Source organism: Panthera tigris, chromosome B3 (genome assembly GCF_018350195.1).
Source record: "Panthera tigris isolate Pti1 chromosome B3, P.tigris_Pti1_mat1.1, whole genome shotgun sequence".
Taxonomy (NCBI): Eukaryota; Metazoa; Chordata; class Mammalia; order Carnivora; family Felidae; genus Panthera; species Panthera tigris.
In genome coordinates, this window is record NC_056665.1 from 38,687,863 (window position 1) to 38,702,433 (window position 14,571).

At 40.5% G+C, this 14,571-nt stretch overlaps 1 protein-coding gene across 2 annotated transcripts in view; it reads right to left on the reverse strand.

The window, feature by feature from the left end:
• ZWILCH (zwilch kinetochore protein) overlaps positions 1-14,571 on the reverse strand; it is a 36,369-nt gene that overhangs the window by 8,646 nt on the left and 13,152 nt on the right. For both annotated transcript variants that reach the window (XM_007084530.3, XM_042988581.1), the window contains exons 5-14: positions 13,354-13,553; positions 11,830-11,900; positions 11,328-11,483; positions 9,978-10,049; positions 5,978-6,071; positions 5,402-5,451; positions 4,497-4,602; positions 3,898-3,977; positions 2,171-2,327; positions 1,627-1,655 (exon numbers count right to left, since the gene is read on the reverse strand). In XM_007084530.3, coding sequence (XP_007084592.1) covers positions 1,627-1,655; positions 2,171-2,327; positions 3,898-3,977; positions 4,497-4,602; positions 5,402-5,451; positions 5,978-6,071; positions 9,978-10,049; positions 11,328-11,483; positions 11,830-11,900; positions 13,354-13,553 — 1,015 coding nt within the window. The remainder of the gene's footprint in view (positions 1-1,626; positions 1,656-2,170; positions 2,328-3,897; positions 3,978-4,496; positions 4,603-5,401; positions 5,452-5,977; positions 6,072-9,977; positions 10,050-11,327; positions 11,484-11,829; positions 11,901-13,353; positions 13,554-14,571) is intronic.

Consider the following 14,571-nt stretch of genomic DNA (forward strand, 5'->3'; position numbering starts at 1 on the left):
ACTCTGAAAAAACAAACTGCCCGCGCTGTGGAGAAGGCCACATGGCAAGGACCCAAAAACAATCCCTAAGATCTGAGACTGGCCCTGGACCAAAAAACTAGCAAGGAAATGGGAACTTTGGTCATAAGGCCACAAGGAAATGAATTCTGCCAACAACAAATGGGGGAACTTAGAAGTAGATCTTTCCCTAGTCAAGCAGATGGCAGACACCTTGATTTCAGCCTTGTGAAACTCTTAGCAGACTACCCAGCTAAAATGTGCCCAATTCCCAAACCCAGGAAACTGTGAGGCAGTAAGTCTGTGTTCATTTAGGCTTTTAAGTTTGTAGTACGGTGGTCCCCCCTTTATCCAAGGTTTCACCTTCCATGGTTTCAGACCTCTTGGAAGGTCGACAGTAGCCAAACGCTAGGTCACAACACTTACATCTTTCACCTCACTTGATCTCACTGGCATTTTATCATCTTGTAATATCACAAGGGTGAGTACAATACAGTAAGATTTTAAGACAGAGACCACATCCACATAACTTTTATTATAGTTTATTATAATTGTTCTATTTTTAGTTACTGCTGTTAATCTCTGTGCCTAACTTATAATCTCTGTGCATAACTTTATGATAGGTAAGTGTGTATAGGGAAAGACATAGTATACACAGGATTCAGTACTACCATACTTTCAAGCGTCTACTGGGGGTCTTGGAATATACCCCCCAGAGATGGGAACTACTATAATTTGTTATGTTGTAACAGGAAACTAACACTAAGGGAAAAGCATTTGAATTATTTGAAGTAGGAGATGACTTGTTTTAAAAGACATCTTCCTGTGCCTTAGGCCTACAGAGTCACTGGGGCCCAGGAATTAGCAATTCAACTAGCCTTCTAGGAGGTTCTCCAAATTTAAGGACTATTGTGTCAAAAGCCTGGAGTCAAACCATATTAAAAGAAAAAAACAGGCATATGAAATGACTGGGGTGGGGGGTGGGGGGGTGGGGAATGCATGAAAATAAAGAATACCTTTTCTCTGTTATATATTTGTCTATCTATGTTTCCTAGGTCCTAGGACAAGGGCTGGCACAGAACAGGTATTTAGTATCTGCAGGTAGGATGACTGAATTAAAAGAAAAGCCAACTTTACAATAAAAGAACAGGGGCATTCAACAGTCAGTCGGTCGAGTGTCCAACTTCGGCTCAGGTCATGATATAGTGGTTCGTGGGTTGGAGACTCACATCAGGTTCGCTGCTGTCAGCACAGAGCTGGCTTCGGATCCCTGTCCCCCTCTGTATGCCCCTCCCCTGCTTGCACACACTCTCTCTCTCTCAAAACTAAATAAGCATTTAAAAAAAAAAAAAAAACAACAAAACAAAACAGGGGCACCTGGGTGGATCAGTTGGTTGAGTTACCTCCACCTTACTCAGCTTCAACCTAAGACTTTGGCTCAGGTCATGATCTTGCCATTCCTGAGTTCGAGCCCCTCATCAGGCTCTGTGCTGACAGCTCAGAGCCTGGAGCCTGTTTTAGATTCTGTGTCTCCCTCTCTCTCTATGCCTCTTCCCCACTTGTGCTCGGTCTCTCTCTCTCTCTCAAAAATAAACATTAAAAAAAAAAAGAATAAAAGGACAAACTCACCAAGTGATTCAAAGATGCAAGTTCCTGACCTAGTAAGAAAACACACAGATAATACAAATAAGCTTTAGGTATCGCCTATTACTTGTTAAGGAACCTTAGTAAAATTTTGCAGAGCTCCTATATAAAAGAGATGCTCCAGCCAAATAGTTCCCCAGAAATAGCCAAATTTTCTGGCACATTACACCATGAATATATATTAATACTATTCTAAAAGTGATCACAGCTTGCCTCTAATAAAAACAACCAAGTGTTGGGTATTAAAACAGCATCTCACAGAAAGGTTTCTTTTTATTTAATACACTAACCTCACAGAATCTCAAAATGTTTGAACTAAAAACACAAACCAAAACTAGAGTTAAATTTAATCTCTTTATCAAGGAGGAAAGTAAGTCCCAGCGAAGAGAAGTGCTGGTCTCACAGAGAACCAGGGGTGAAGCCAGGGCTATAAATGACTAGGGCCAAGTAGAAAGATAAAATCTGAGAATACTTATGGCTGATGATTGTGACACGCTTTTTCATTTTTTGAGCAGGGAAAGGGACTCACCTATGAAAAAACTGATATAATCTTTTTTTAGTTTGTCCAGACCAATTTCCAAAAGCATCTTAACTGGAACAGTCCCACTGAGAGAAATTGTATCCATGGTTCCGTGATAAGACTGATGAATAAGCTTACTTAGTAAACTGTTACTCCCACTATGGAGCTAGAAATCAAAACAAATTTATAAAACCATAAATAAAAATATAAACATATCAATAAACAAAAGAAAAACAAACTGCATGAGCTACGAGCTAAGAATGTATAAGCTTGTATTTTTAGTCTCCTGATACTATAAATAGTGTGAATAAAAAACCCTGATTTACAAACGTGTCAGCTCCTGAAGGGTCATTCCTATACGATTCGCTTGAGTCCAAAGCAACTATGAAGAGTTTCAACTTATCACCCCCAGATACGGTTCCACCAAAGAGAAGACAGAGTTGGTTCTCTGAAGCTCTGCAACCAGCAATTCTTTTCTCCTAGCTGATTAAGTGCTCCTGGGTGTCTTTCCTAAACTGAACGTCTTCATCTGCACGGAAAACCTGCTGCGGTGGGAAAACTCCCTCCCTCGGTGGTCTATTCACTGGTCAGGAGGAACTCCCTGGCTACAGATTCTGACATCCTAACTAGATCATTTGCAAATTAAGATGTGTGAACTTACAGACCTAACAGATGTTCCAAATGTTAAGCACTTTGTTTTAGAGATACCTGAAATATTGGCCATTTTGTCACTAATATCTAGTATCTCTAATCTTCATCATCACCTTTTGCATTTCCCTTTGTTTAATAAAAACGATTTTCGTGTTGTTTGCACTCACTGCACAGGGCAGGGATATACTTGCAAACGCCTCACACAGAGACTCGGATGAGAGAAACTCTATGGCCATGGTTAAAACACCTACAGCCACCACTGCCCAGTTAGGGGCAGAGCTCACACGCCTTTGCTTTGCAGTTGATCTTTGTTCCCACCCATGGAAGTTTCTAAGTTTTAGAGTCGTGAACTGGCAGATACACTATTTCAAAGAATTCCTACAAAATGAGGAATGTTTCTAGTTTTTTACTTAGCTTTCTCTTGATTGTAAAAGCACGAGTTCATTGTGGAAAATCCATAAAGTATAGAAATGTATAATGCAGTTGGAAAACCTCATTTGTAACCCTAGCACCAGAGGTGACTGCTGTTAACGTTTTGATTTATTTGTATCCAGGTTTTTCCCTTCAAAATTTACTTTTTTAATGCAATAGTGTATAATCCTTTCTTTTGTCTGCAGATTGTAAGCGTTTCTCCACCGATCATCTGTCAGCACCATTTTTAGCAAAGATGTGGCTGTATCATTCTTTACTTATGGTCCATTAATGAGAAGTTTATGTCATTTATAATTTTTTGCTACCAGAAATGAGGTTGTGATAACTATTCTAATACATAAAATCTTGATACATATTCCTGTGTAGAGCTCAGGGTGGATCCGAAGAAAAAAATTAATGATTTAAAGGGCGTGCATGATACATTTGGAGAATATTTAACCCTAAAACAACACCACGAGGTAGATACTCTTCCTCCTCCTACTTTACAGATGAGGAAACCGGGGCGCAGAGACCTAAAGACACCTGCCCAAGTTTACACAGCTAAGAAAGCAGCAGGGCTGGAATTAAACTCAGGCAGTCTGTTCCCAAGCCTATGCCTTAACCTTCATGCTCAGCTGCTGAAAAAGGGTTCTAACGCACACTACTAAACCTACCCATGGTTGTATATCACCACGTTGTAGACTCTGGATGATCAGCGTGAAACATTTCACCAAGTCTTGATAAGAAATCACACCTTGGAAAACAAGTCAGTCCAACATTACTTTCATGGTATTTCTGCAGATCAAATATATCATTAATCTTAAGGATACACAAGTAAGTAGAGGACAAGTATCTGTACTTTATGGATGGGGGAAAGGGAAAGAAAATAAAGACGAACAGGAAGATTTAACACATTTCTAAAGTAAACTCAGTGTCACAAAATAACACAGTGAAACATTAAGGAACATCTTTTCCTTTTTCTAATAATTATAATTCCACTAAGGTGTATGTTTTGGTTCATATAAACATAACATTAAAACCACCTACGTCTTATGCTCAAGGCAGGAGAAAAATGGACTCTATAAATTACCTTGTCTTAGTACAATTCTTGAGTAGAATGTGCCAATACATTATTAGAAATGAATCTGATAAAATAGGAACCAGACTTCCACACAAGACTAATAGTACACATTGTATGATTTTCAAAGACTTAAAAAGTAAGCCTAACAAATAACAGGAAACATTTTATTTTACAATCATGGTAGACACGTACTACTGCTCATTTTGAACCACAGCTGCTCAGCAAAATCGAGATCGCCCCGCACTGTGAAAAGACACTCGATGGTACGGTCAACTGCAGCACTGTCATGCTTCACTGTCTGAGAAAGAAGCGTTAGAGAAGACTCAGTTTATTAAAAAAGAAAAGAGGGGCGCCTGGGTGGTTCAGTTGGTTAAGCGTCCAAGTCTTGATGTCAGCTCAGGTCATGATCTCATGGTCTGTGGGATCAAAGCCCGAGTCGGGACCTGTGCTGACAGCATGGAGCCTGCTTGAAATTCTCTCTATCCCCCAACTCAAAATAAATAAATACACTTAAAAAAAAAAAAAAAAAGAAACAAAAAGAAAAATAGTTTAAGGACAGCGACCTTTTAAATCATGCTCTGAGAAAATGTGGATCCACAGATGTGAGTGAATTTTCTAGAACTTCATTCACTAATGAGGAGATACAAATCAACTGACCGTGAAAAACTGGACCCTTAAATTGTTTTAAAAGTGTGATGCCTAAAGCAAGCATTCAACTTTCCTTCTATGCAAAAATACTTAATTAAATGAATTTGTCTCCATTTTCCTGTTCATCAAATGACAACCTATTTAACTTAACTTAATGATACCAAGAAAGGCATTACCATCTTATAGCATATTAACATAGAGTCATTTCTGCTTCTCTGCAGTTGATCAACTAATAATATGTACTTATTAGTTCTCATCAAAAGCTTTTATTAGTTCTTAAGGAAAACAATCACCAGTGCTGACTTTAAAGACCAAGAAAAAAACTACCCTCAAAACACTGCCTTTGCTGTACCAGATCCATTTGAAATGGTAGGACATGAAGGGTAACAGTACAACCAAATCGTAAAAGCTGTTTCAGTGTATGTTGCTAACTGATAAGGATTGCTTACCTCTGTGTCTTTTTTTGTAGAATCACCAAATCCATCCAGCTTATTTAAGTCTAGAAAAGTAGCAAAAGCTTATTAACTCTAGATTTTATCTTTCTGCTTTCCAAATTATTTCCATCCTAATCCTACTTTCAAATGGTAAATGAGGACAGCAGAAATACAACCAGGGATTTTAGCAAATTACTTAACTCTCTAATGGAGGTTACGATAGATACCCAACTGGTAGGGGTGTGGGGATGTTCTGAGACACAGTGAAAGCCCCTGACACACATTGCTGGGCATATGGTAGGTGCTCAAAGGTTTCTCTTCCATCCCTCTTTTCCTACAATCTCGAATACAGCTGCGATATATAAAATTTCAATTCAATATTACTTCTTAAAATTACTTAGACCTCTACTACTAGTAATTCAGAACAAATCTGTCCCTCTGACCATGACAGACCTCACAGCTTCATATATATCCCAACCAAAAGGAATACCACGCCTAAAAAGACAACTTATTTTTGAATTTAGAAAGTATAAATTCGCAACTAAGAAAAATAAACAGTATAAAGAGAGCATGAGTTAGGAAAACAAAGACCATTCAGAAATTCCTGCACAAGATCAACAGCAGACTTTACTTCCAGAGGCTCAGGCCATTCGCTTACACCCGTCCTCAAACCATCAGCCAAGACCTATGGGAGATTAAAAAAAAAAAAGAAACCCAAAATTTTTTAGCAAAAAACATAATTTAATCAGTGGGAATATATTTCATAATATTGGTCATCATAAAATTTTTTGAATGACTAACCACAAGCCAGGAATAGTTCTAAGTGTTTTATATGTAGTATGGTACGTAATCCTCACAAAAATCCCATCAGGCAGATATTACCATCATCCCTTTTCCTGAGACCAGAGGTGAAGTAACTTGCTCAAGGTCACACATTACTGACAGTGCAAGGACATACACCCAGTAATCCGATACCAAACACGGTGTTCTAACGATGATGCCACGTGCATAGGTGCTGAGGATTCCAGAGTAATGAGCCTACCCTGAAGATGCTTTTAACTTTGATTAAAAAGGACCAACAGGGCACCTGGGTGGCTCAGTCGGTTAAGTGTCCGACTTAGGTTCAGGTCGTGATTTCACGGTTCGTGAGTTTGAGCCCTGCGTCAGGCTCTGTGCTGACAGCTCAGGGGCTGGAGCCTGCCTCGGATTCTGGGTCTCCCTCTCTCTCTGCCCCTCCCTCGCTTGCTCTCTCTCTGTCTCAAAAATAAACATTAAAAAAAAAAAAAAAAAAAGGACCGATAATCCTGGTGCAATAATCAGGGAACAACAAATGTGAAACTGAATGGAAGTTTATATAAAAATAATATAAATGTCTATGCCTATACATACATTATCTAAACCAAAGGAAAGGGGGTCAACATAGGCTGGAATCACCACGGGAACAATATGAAACATCAGCTGAACTCAAATGTGGGAACTGTGAGCTGTAGAGAAGGGAAGGAGCACGGAAGAAGATGAAGAGGGTGGGGTGGAGTCCGGTTGTGGTGGAGAAAACATGCAGGGAACGGTGGGAAATGAGATCAGAAGGAACAGGGGCTATACAGAAATACAGATCTTAAAACCTGGAAAGATTTTTGGGGGCACCTGTCTGGCTCAGCCAGAAGAACATGTGACCCTTGATCTCAGGGTCTTGAGTTCAAGCCCCACATTGGTTACAGAGATTACTTAAAAATAAAATCTTTAAAAAAAGGAAACAAAAACATAAAAAGATTTATTTCATATGAAAGACAACAGCCATTGTTGATTGTTTGGTAGGAAAATGACATGACCAAGTAGTTAAGAATTCATGTCAGAAATACCCAAGATGGATTCTAAAGAAAAAAGGAAGTACAAGGTTTCTCAACCGAAGTGATATCATTTTCCACCCCCAGGGGATCTTTGGAAAAATTTGCAGATAATTTTTGGTGTCACAGTGACTGGAGGTACCGGGGCACTTTGAGCATTTAGTCTGGTAGGGGCCAAGGTTGTCAGCATCCTTGTGTTCCCAAACCACGAAGAATGATTCTGCCTAAAACACCACCAGTGTCCCTGTTGAGAAACAATGAATGACCTTTAGACTGGTCCAGGAAGGAGGTGATAAGGGCCTTAACTAAGATGGGCAGTGACAAAAAGCTTAAAGGCGAAAAAAGAACAGTTTATTAGAGAGGGAGGGAGGGAGAGAGGGAAGGAGATGAGGAAAAAATAAAAGAAAAAATCCTATCTATTTACAAAAATACAAGGCATCGAACTTGGAGAGACTGCGGTCATGTGCACATCTAAGATCCTGCGAAGTTATAAGGGAGGTTATAACAAAACATGGACTTGCAAGTCAGACAGACAGACAGACATGTCTTTGAATCAGGTCTTTCACAAACCAACTACTGATGTCTCAAGCAAAGTAACTGAACCATCTAGCACCACCTGGATGGCACACAGTGGCAGCTTCTAATTGTGGTAGTTAAGCGGTAGCAGTAAAAACAGCTCTCACTAAACTAAAATATAAGGTTTCTAGCCTGGAAAATTGAAGGAATGGTAGAACCACAGCCAGAAATGGGGGGTTCTCTGAGGGAGATCTAGTCTGGAGAAGATCTCAAGTTTCCTTTTGGAAATACTGAGTTTGAGAGCAACAGCAGCAGACCAGTATCAGCTTAAAGAAGAGAGTCTGGGGGCATCTGGGTGGCTCAGTCAGTTAAGCGTCCGACTTCAGCTCAGGTCATGATCTCACGGCTTATGGGTTCGAGCCCTGCGTCGGGCTCTGTGCTGACAGCCTGATTCGAATTCTTGGGCTCCCTCTCCCTCTACTCCTCCCCCGCTTGTGCTCTCTTTGCCTCTCAAAAATAAATAAACGTTAAAAAAAATAATTGAAAAACAAAAAGAGAGTCTGGAGTTCCCTCATAAAGGTATTATCAAACCAGTGAATGGACGAGCTCTCTGCCAGTGTGTGGGGAGAGGAGGGCAGAGACATGTGGAGAGAAATATGATGGAAGGTCACAGGAAGGATGCTGAGAAAGGATTCTTTCCAGAAAGAAAGGTACCAAGTTTTGTACAAAAAGGGAAATAATAATCAGAGGTAAAGGTATTAGAAATGCTTGGTACCACGCCAGATGTCGAGGACACAGAGTACCTGGCACTCAAGTGTAGGAGGGGAGACAGAGAAGTAAACAGACTACCGGGGTTGATAAACACCCGACAAGCGGTGTGTGTGAAGTGCTCTGGCAGCACAAAGCAGAGGCAACACACGCCATTCTGAGGGAGCAGTGCGATCATCCTGGTGACGATGTCACAGACAGCTCGCCCGGCACACGGGTGGGAGAAGGGCACACTACACAGGTCAAGACACGCTCACCTCAAAGTGACAGAGTGACAGGACCAAGGTACTGTAACGGGCCAGGGTTGGGGGTGGGGGGGGGGGGGTGGTCAGTGGGAAAAGTAGGGTGTGAGGTTAAACTAAAAAAGAGCCAAAAAGAACAGGAAAAGATTCTTCAAAGCCAGTAGCCATCAGGGAAATGCAAATCAAAACCATAATGAGATACCATTTCATCCCCACTAGGATGGCTCTGATAATGATAAGACCACACGAAGCATTGGCAAGGATACGGAAAAACTGGAACGGATGCTGCCGGTAGGAATGTAACACTGTACAGCCACTTTGGAAAACGGTTGTGGTTTGACAGCTCCTCCAAAGCTTAAACATAGTTACCACAATGACCTGGCAACTCCATTCAGAAGATATGAAAACATATGTCCCATAAAACTTGCTCTAGACTGCTCATGGCAGTATTCGTAATAGTCAAAAAGTAACAACAATCGAAATGCCTATCAGCTGATGAATAGATTAACAAAATGTGGTATATCTATATAATAGAATGCTATTTGGCAATGAAAAGAACAGAGTACTACAAAGGAGTTGATTACTGGCTGCTAGGGGCTGGTGAGGGTGGGAGGTGACTGCTAATCAGCAAAGGGTTTCTTTTTAGGGTAATAAAAATGCTCTAAAATTATATATGGCCACGGCTGTACAACTCTGTAAGTATACTAAAAACCACTGAATTGTATACTTAAAACAAGTGGATTTTATGGGATATAACTTATATCTCAATAAAGCTTAAAAAGAAAAGAAGTAGGCAGGACACCTTCTTGAGATTCAATTTGTAGAATGGAGTAAAACTCAACAAAACATCAAGTTCTTGAAACACATGCTCGTTAATCTTTAGCATGAATCAAAATCCCAGTTATTAACAAGCAGATTATACACGCATTTGGCATAAATTGGCAGCTGATCCACCTAAAAGAGGGGAATCCATTGTAAGAATAGAAACCAAATACTCTCGTAAAAAGGTTGAAGAAGAGCAGCTATAAACTAACAAAGGATACCGATAAAGGACAACTACCACACAGTAAAATCAGACAGCCCAAATTGCCGAGCATATCTAATGAATACATAACAACTGCAACAAATTTTGAACACAAACTAAATAATAATGATACTAGCAAACACTTTTATGAAAATGTAAAATTTAATGCAAGTTACGAATTCCAGTAGGATACTCACAAGGAGAAATTTCACTTCTCTCTGGAGATGATTCAAAGGACCTCTGGGCTCTCCCGATTCCACTTTAATATTCTAAAAAGTTCCCAAAGTCAGTTTTCACTGGAAATCCCATCTTTTCTGCATAAGGGTCACAGTTACTTGCGTTTCAAATTCCCCACACATTAAAACATGTATTTCTTAAAGCACTAATGAACGTAAGTAGGGTAATACTGCACTTAGAGTATCATACCCAGAGACACCATAGATCCTGTCCATCCCGATACAGTAACCTAAACTCATGCCACCACCCCTCTCGACTCCGCCATCCTACCTACGTGGAACATCTGCTCTCCTGCCCTTTCCCACTGAATTTCCAAAAGACACGTGGGAGAAATGTAAACAAATACATCTTAAGACCCAATGACAAACTTAGCATTCATTTCCACATACCAAAAGTAACGGCCCCCTAATAAATATGTTCAGTAGATTCCTAACTAAACCAACAGTGTGCTGTCTTAGCCAGAAGAGAAAAGCATTAAGAACGTAATTATCCATAATCCCGCCACCCTGGGGGAATAACAATTAACCCCGTCCAGGCTTCCGTGTACACAGTTTTTTAAAACATAGTCGAGATCCTACTGTATACACTGTTTTGTACATCTTCCTTTTTTCTGCTTAATAAGAATTTCCTGTTATTATTAAAGACATTTTACATCATGATTTTTAAAGAATATACAATATTTCATTAGGGAAATCTACTTTAATCATTTCCCTATTGAACATTCAGGTTTGTTTTTAATATTTTAGAAACACGGTTATTATCACGATATGAAACTATCTTTGTACATAAATTTTTTGCCAGCAATTCCGATTCACTTCTTAAGTCAGATGCCTGGAAATATAAATACAAAGCAAAAAGGCCTAACAGCCCAAATTGCTAAGCGTATCTAATGGATACATAACAACTGGAATAAATTTTGAACACAAACTAAATAATAATGATACTAGCAAACACTTTTATGAAAATACAAAATTTAATGCAAGTTACTGTATTGCCAGTATCTGCAATCTTTTAAGAACAGGAGAGATAAGTCATTTTGATCATTTCACTTGGGTCCCAACTCAAGAGACTTTATTAATCACTAGAAAATTCTTAAGTTACATAACTGCAGCACTGTGGGCAACTGACAGATCAGATCGCCCGGCAAAACCTCCACCCACTGCCCTGGTGAGACCTCAGGGGTGAGCTGGGCCTCAGAGATGTCCGGCGAGGGCTAGGGCTGGCGCTGGCAGCATGCAGCACCAGCAACAAGCAAGCAAAGAGTAAATCCACACTGAATAAACTCAACATAAAATAAAGTTTGCTCCTACCAGGGTTGCGGTTGAGGAAAGCGGAGGGGTTTGAAGAATCTCATCCACAGGACTCCAGGAAATATCCAAAGTGATCGTAGTCTGTGATGCGGCAAGTGTGTCGTCCAAGGCCGTGGACTTAAACAGCTCATACTGGGCAAAGCCCCTGGCTGTTACCTGAAAAAAGCATATCCAGCCAACCCAACCCACTGTTAGCCACGCTTTCACATGGCCAGAGGCCCATTATCAAAACTACCTTGGTTCTTTTCCCAGCAAAAGAAAAAGCACTACAATTTTATCCCAAATGGAAAAATAAAACCATTCTTTTTCATCACAGAGACTGGCTAAAAAGCAAGAAGGCATCTACTTTTAGTCACTAGCCAATATGAAAATAAACACAAACATTTTGATACTATAAAAAAAAACACATCTAGTCCTATTAGGAGTGAAAAAAGCATTAAACAAGGGAGGCACATCCATAACAGTTTGAAGAAAATAACGTGAGCAGAAGAGAAATACTTACAGTAGACAAGTGATGTCTTTTCTTATGTGAACTTTTTAGGTCTTCAAGATTTACAGAATAATTTTTATCAGCTATAAGACATAAAAGGAAACATCATTTTAAAGGTACAATTCAAAATTCTATGGTTAGAGCTAAAAAAAACTAGGATCCCTCAAATTCTAAGGGCACCACAACCTAACACTAGTAATTGTTAAAATTAAATAAATCCTCAGATGAAATGTTGACAGAAGGAGGAAAGTTGCCGGCGATGGGGGGGGGGGGGGGGGGGTGCCTGCGTGGCTCTGTCGGTTAAGCATCCAACTCGATTTTGGCTCAGGTCATGATCTCATGGTCCAGTTCGTGAAATGGAGCCCCGAGTCAAGTTGGGCTCTATGCTGACAGCAGGAAGCCTGCTTGGGATTCTCTCTCCCTCTCTCTCTGTCCACCTGTCCCCCACTTGTGCGCACGATCTTCTCTCTCTAAATAAATAAATAAATATTTAAAAAAAGGGAGGGGGAAGAAAAGTGGAGTAAAGGCCAATACTGAAACCATGCCCCATACAGTAAATGAAGTTGAAACAGCAGAAAATTTAAAGCTTGTTTTTCAGAGACCTGTTTCTCTCTAATCAGCTATTGTGTCTTTTCAGATCCCACTAATAAATCTACTAGATGTCTCTTTAGAAACCTGGACTCGGGGTCAACGGAAACGGCTCCAGCCAATGAAAAAGCAAGGCTCTGCACCCCTTACCCAAGGTAACGAGCCCCAGACGCCATTATCCAACTTGTACAGGCTCTTGAAGCATACCCATAGCTTCTTCTCCTTGTCCTAAGATAACCTCCTGGCATCAGTGACTGAATCATGCCTTGTTCTGGGGTTAATCTCCACTCCAAAGGGAACGTGGGATAGACATTACATACGTTTGCTCAATGTGCACGCTCCATCTTTCCCCAAGCATAGTCACAAGCTTCCCCCATCCTTTTCCTCAGTAAGTATGCGATCTCAACTCCTATGATTATAAAAAACTTGCTCTAATCTCAGTCAGGAAGGCAGTTTGGGGATTACTCCCCAGCCCTCTCAATGGGCTGCCCTTCTGAGAATAAAACTTTCTCAGCCTCAAACCCAGTGACTCAGGGATTAGGTTTACTGCAGAGTGAACACACAAATCTGATTTTAGGGTTCAGTAACAATGCTTCTACCAAAAGTATAATTAAACATCTACTATGAGATCGGAATTATATTGTCATTACATTCAATTTTTTATCTTCCAATGAAAATTCCCAAAAATACACACATATAAATCAAATGAAACCCAAATAAAACTAGTAAACAAAACCATAAACTTCTGTTCAGAGTTTTGGAGATCTGTTTCTGGAGTATCTCCTGTATGCCCCAAGTTACACACCAGAGTAGGTCCATGGTGGTTGACAAGTTCCATCGTGTGCACTTCCCCTCTTAACAATTTCAGTTTTCAGTACAAATCACAGCACAATAAGGACACAAATAAATACTCACACCCCCACAAAAGTAAGAAGAGTGAGCTCTCACCTTTACAACTGACCGTATATAAGACAATTCCTGTAATGTTGTCATTTGTGGTGACAAGCTCAGCTCCCAGCCAACAGGTCCCTTCAGGATCTGAACTGTCACACCTCACCCACAGGGCAGGAAGGGCAGTAACTGGATGATTAGTCTTCAAGTGGGTCATATTAGGATTGTGAGCCATAGTGTAAAGTCCAATTAACTGCCTTGAAAACAAGAGTACAAAGAATAAATTATAAATAGTGACTGCCAACCAGTCAACTTTTCTTTTTCAAAGATACTACGAAGGGTATCTACAATTGTGACACTGATCCTACTTCTGATCACCAGGATTCTGCAACAACTGTATTATGTGGGAGTTTTCCTCATACCAAGTAATTCTAACACCAGCCAGGTATCCTACAATTCAACTCAATTCTGACACTATCTACCCAGAGACAGCATCAGATCCCACAGATTAAGGCTCAGTTCTACAAGACTGGCTCCACCCCCTACTTTTAGATGCCAAATGCAAGTCCAGGTTGACACCTGTGCTTCTGAAGGGCCAGCTGTGAACCAGACGTTCTAACAACCTCCTCTTTGGGCTCGATTAATTTGCTAGAGCAGCTCACAGAACTCAGAAAAACATTTTACTTGCTAGATCACTGGTTTATTATAAAAGGATAGAGCTCAGGAGCAGACAGATGGGAGAGGCACAGGGCAAGGTATGCGGAAAGGTGTGGAGAGCCCATGCCCTCTCTCAGTGAGCCACTCTCCCCAAATCTCTACCTGTTCACCAACCCAGAGGCTCACCACACACTCTCCTTTTGGGTTTTTATGGAGCCTTCATCATACAGACATGAACTAATCAATCACCAGCCACTGGTGACTGAACTCAACCTCCAGCCTTTCTCCCTTCCCTGAAGGTAGGGGTGGGGCTAAATGTTCTAACCCTCAAAATCACTGGGTTGGTTCCCCTAGCAACCCCCAAACCAGTTACTTAGGGACTTTCCAAAAGCCATCTCATTAACATCACAGAAGACACCTCTCTTTCTCCCCACTTAAGAAATTACAAGGGCTTTAGGGACTCCTTGCCAGGAACCGTGGACAAAGACCAGATATGTTTCTGATTATAAATTCCAATACCCCAGTATCCCAGAAACAAAAACCCGGAAATTAAGTGGCAAAATACATAAACAATTCACCCAGTGAAAAAGTGGGAGAAGGGCACACCAGGCAGATCAA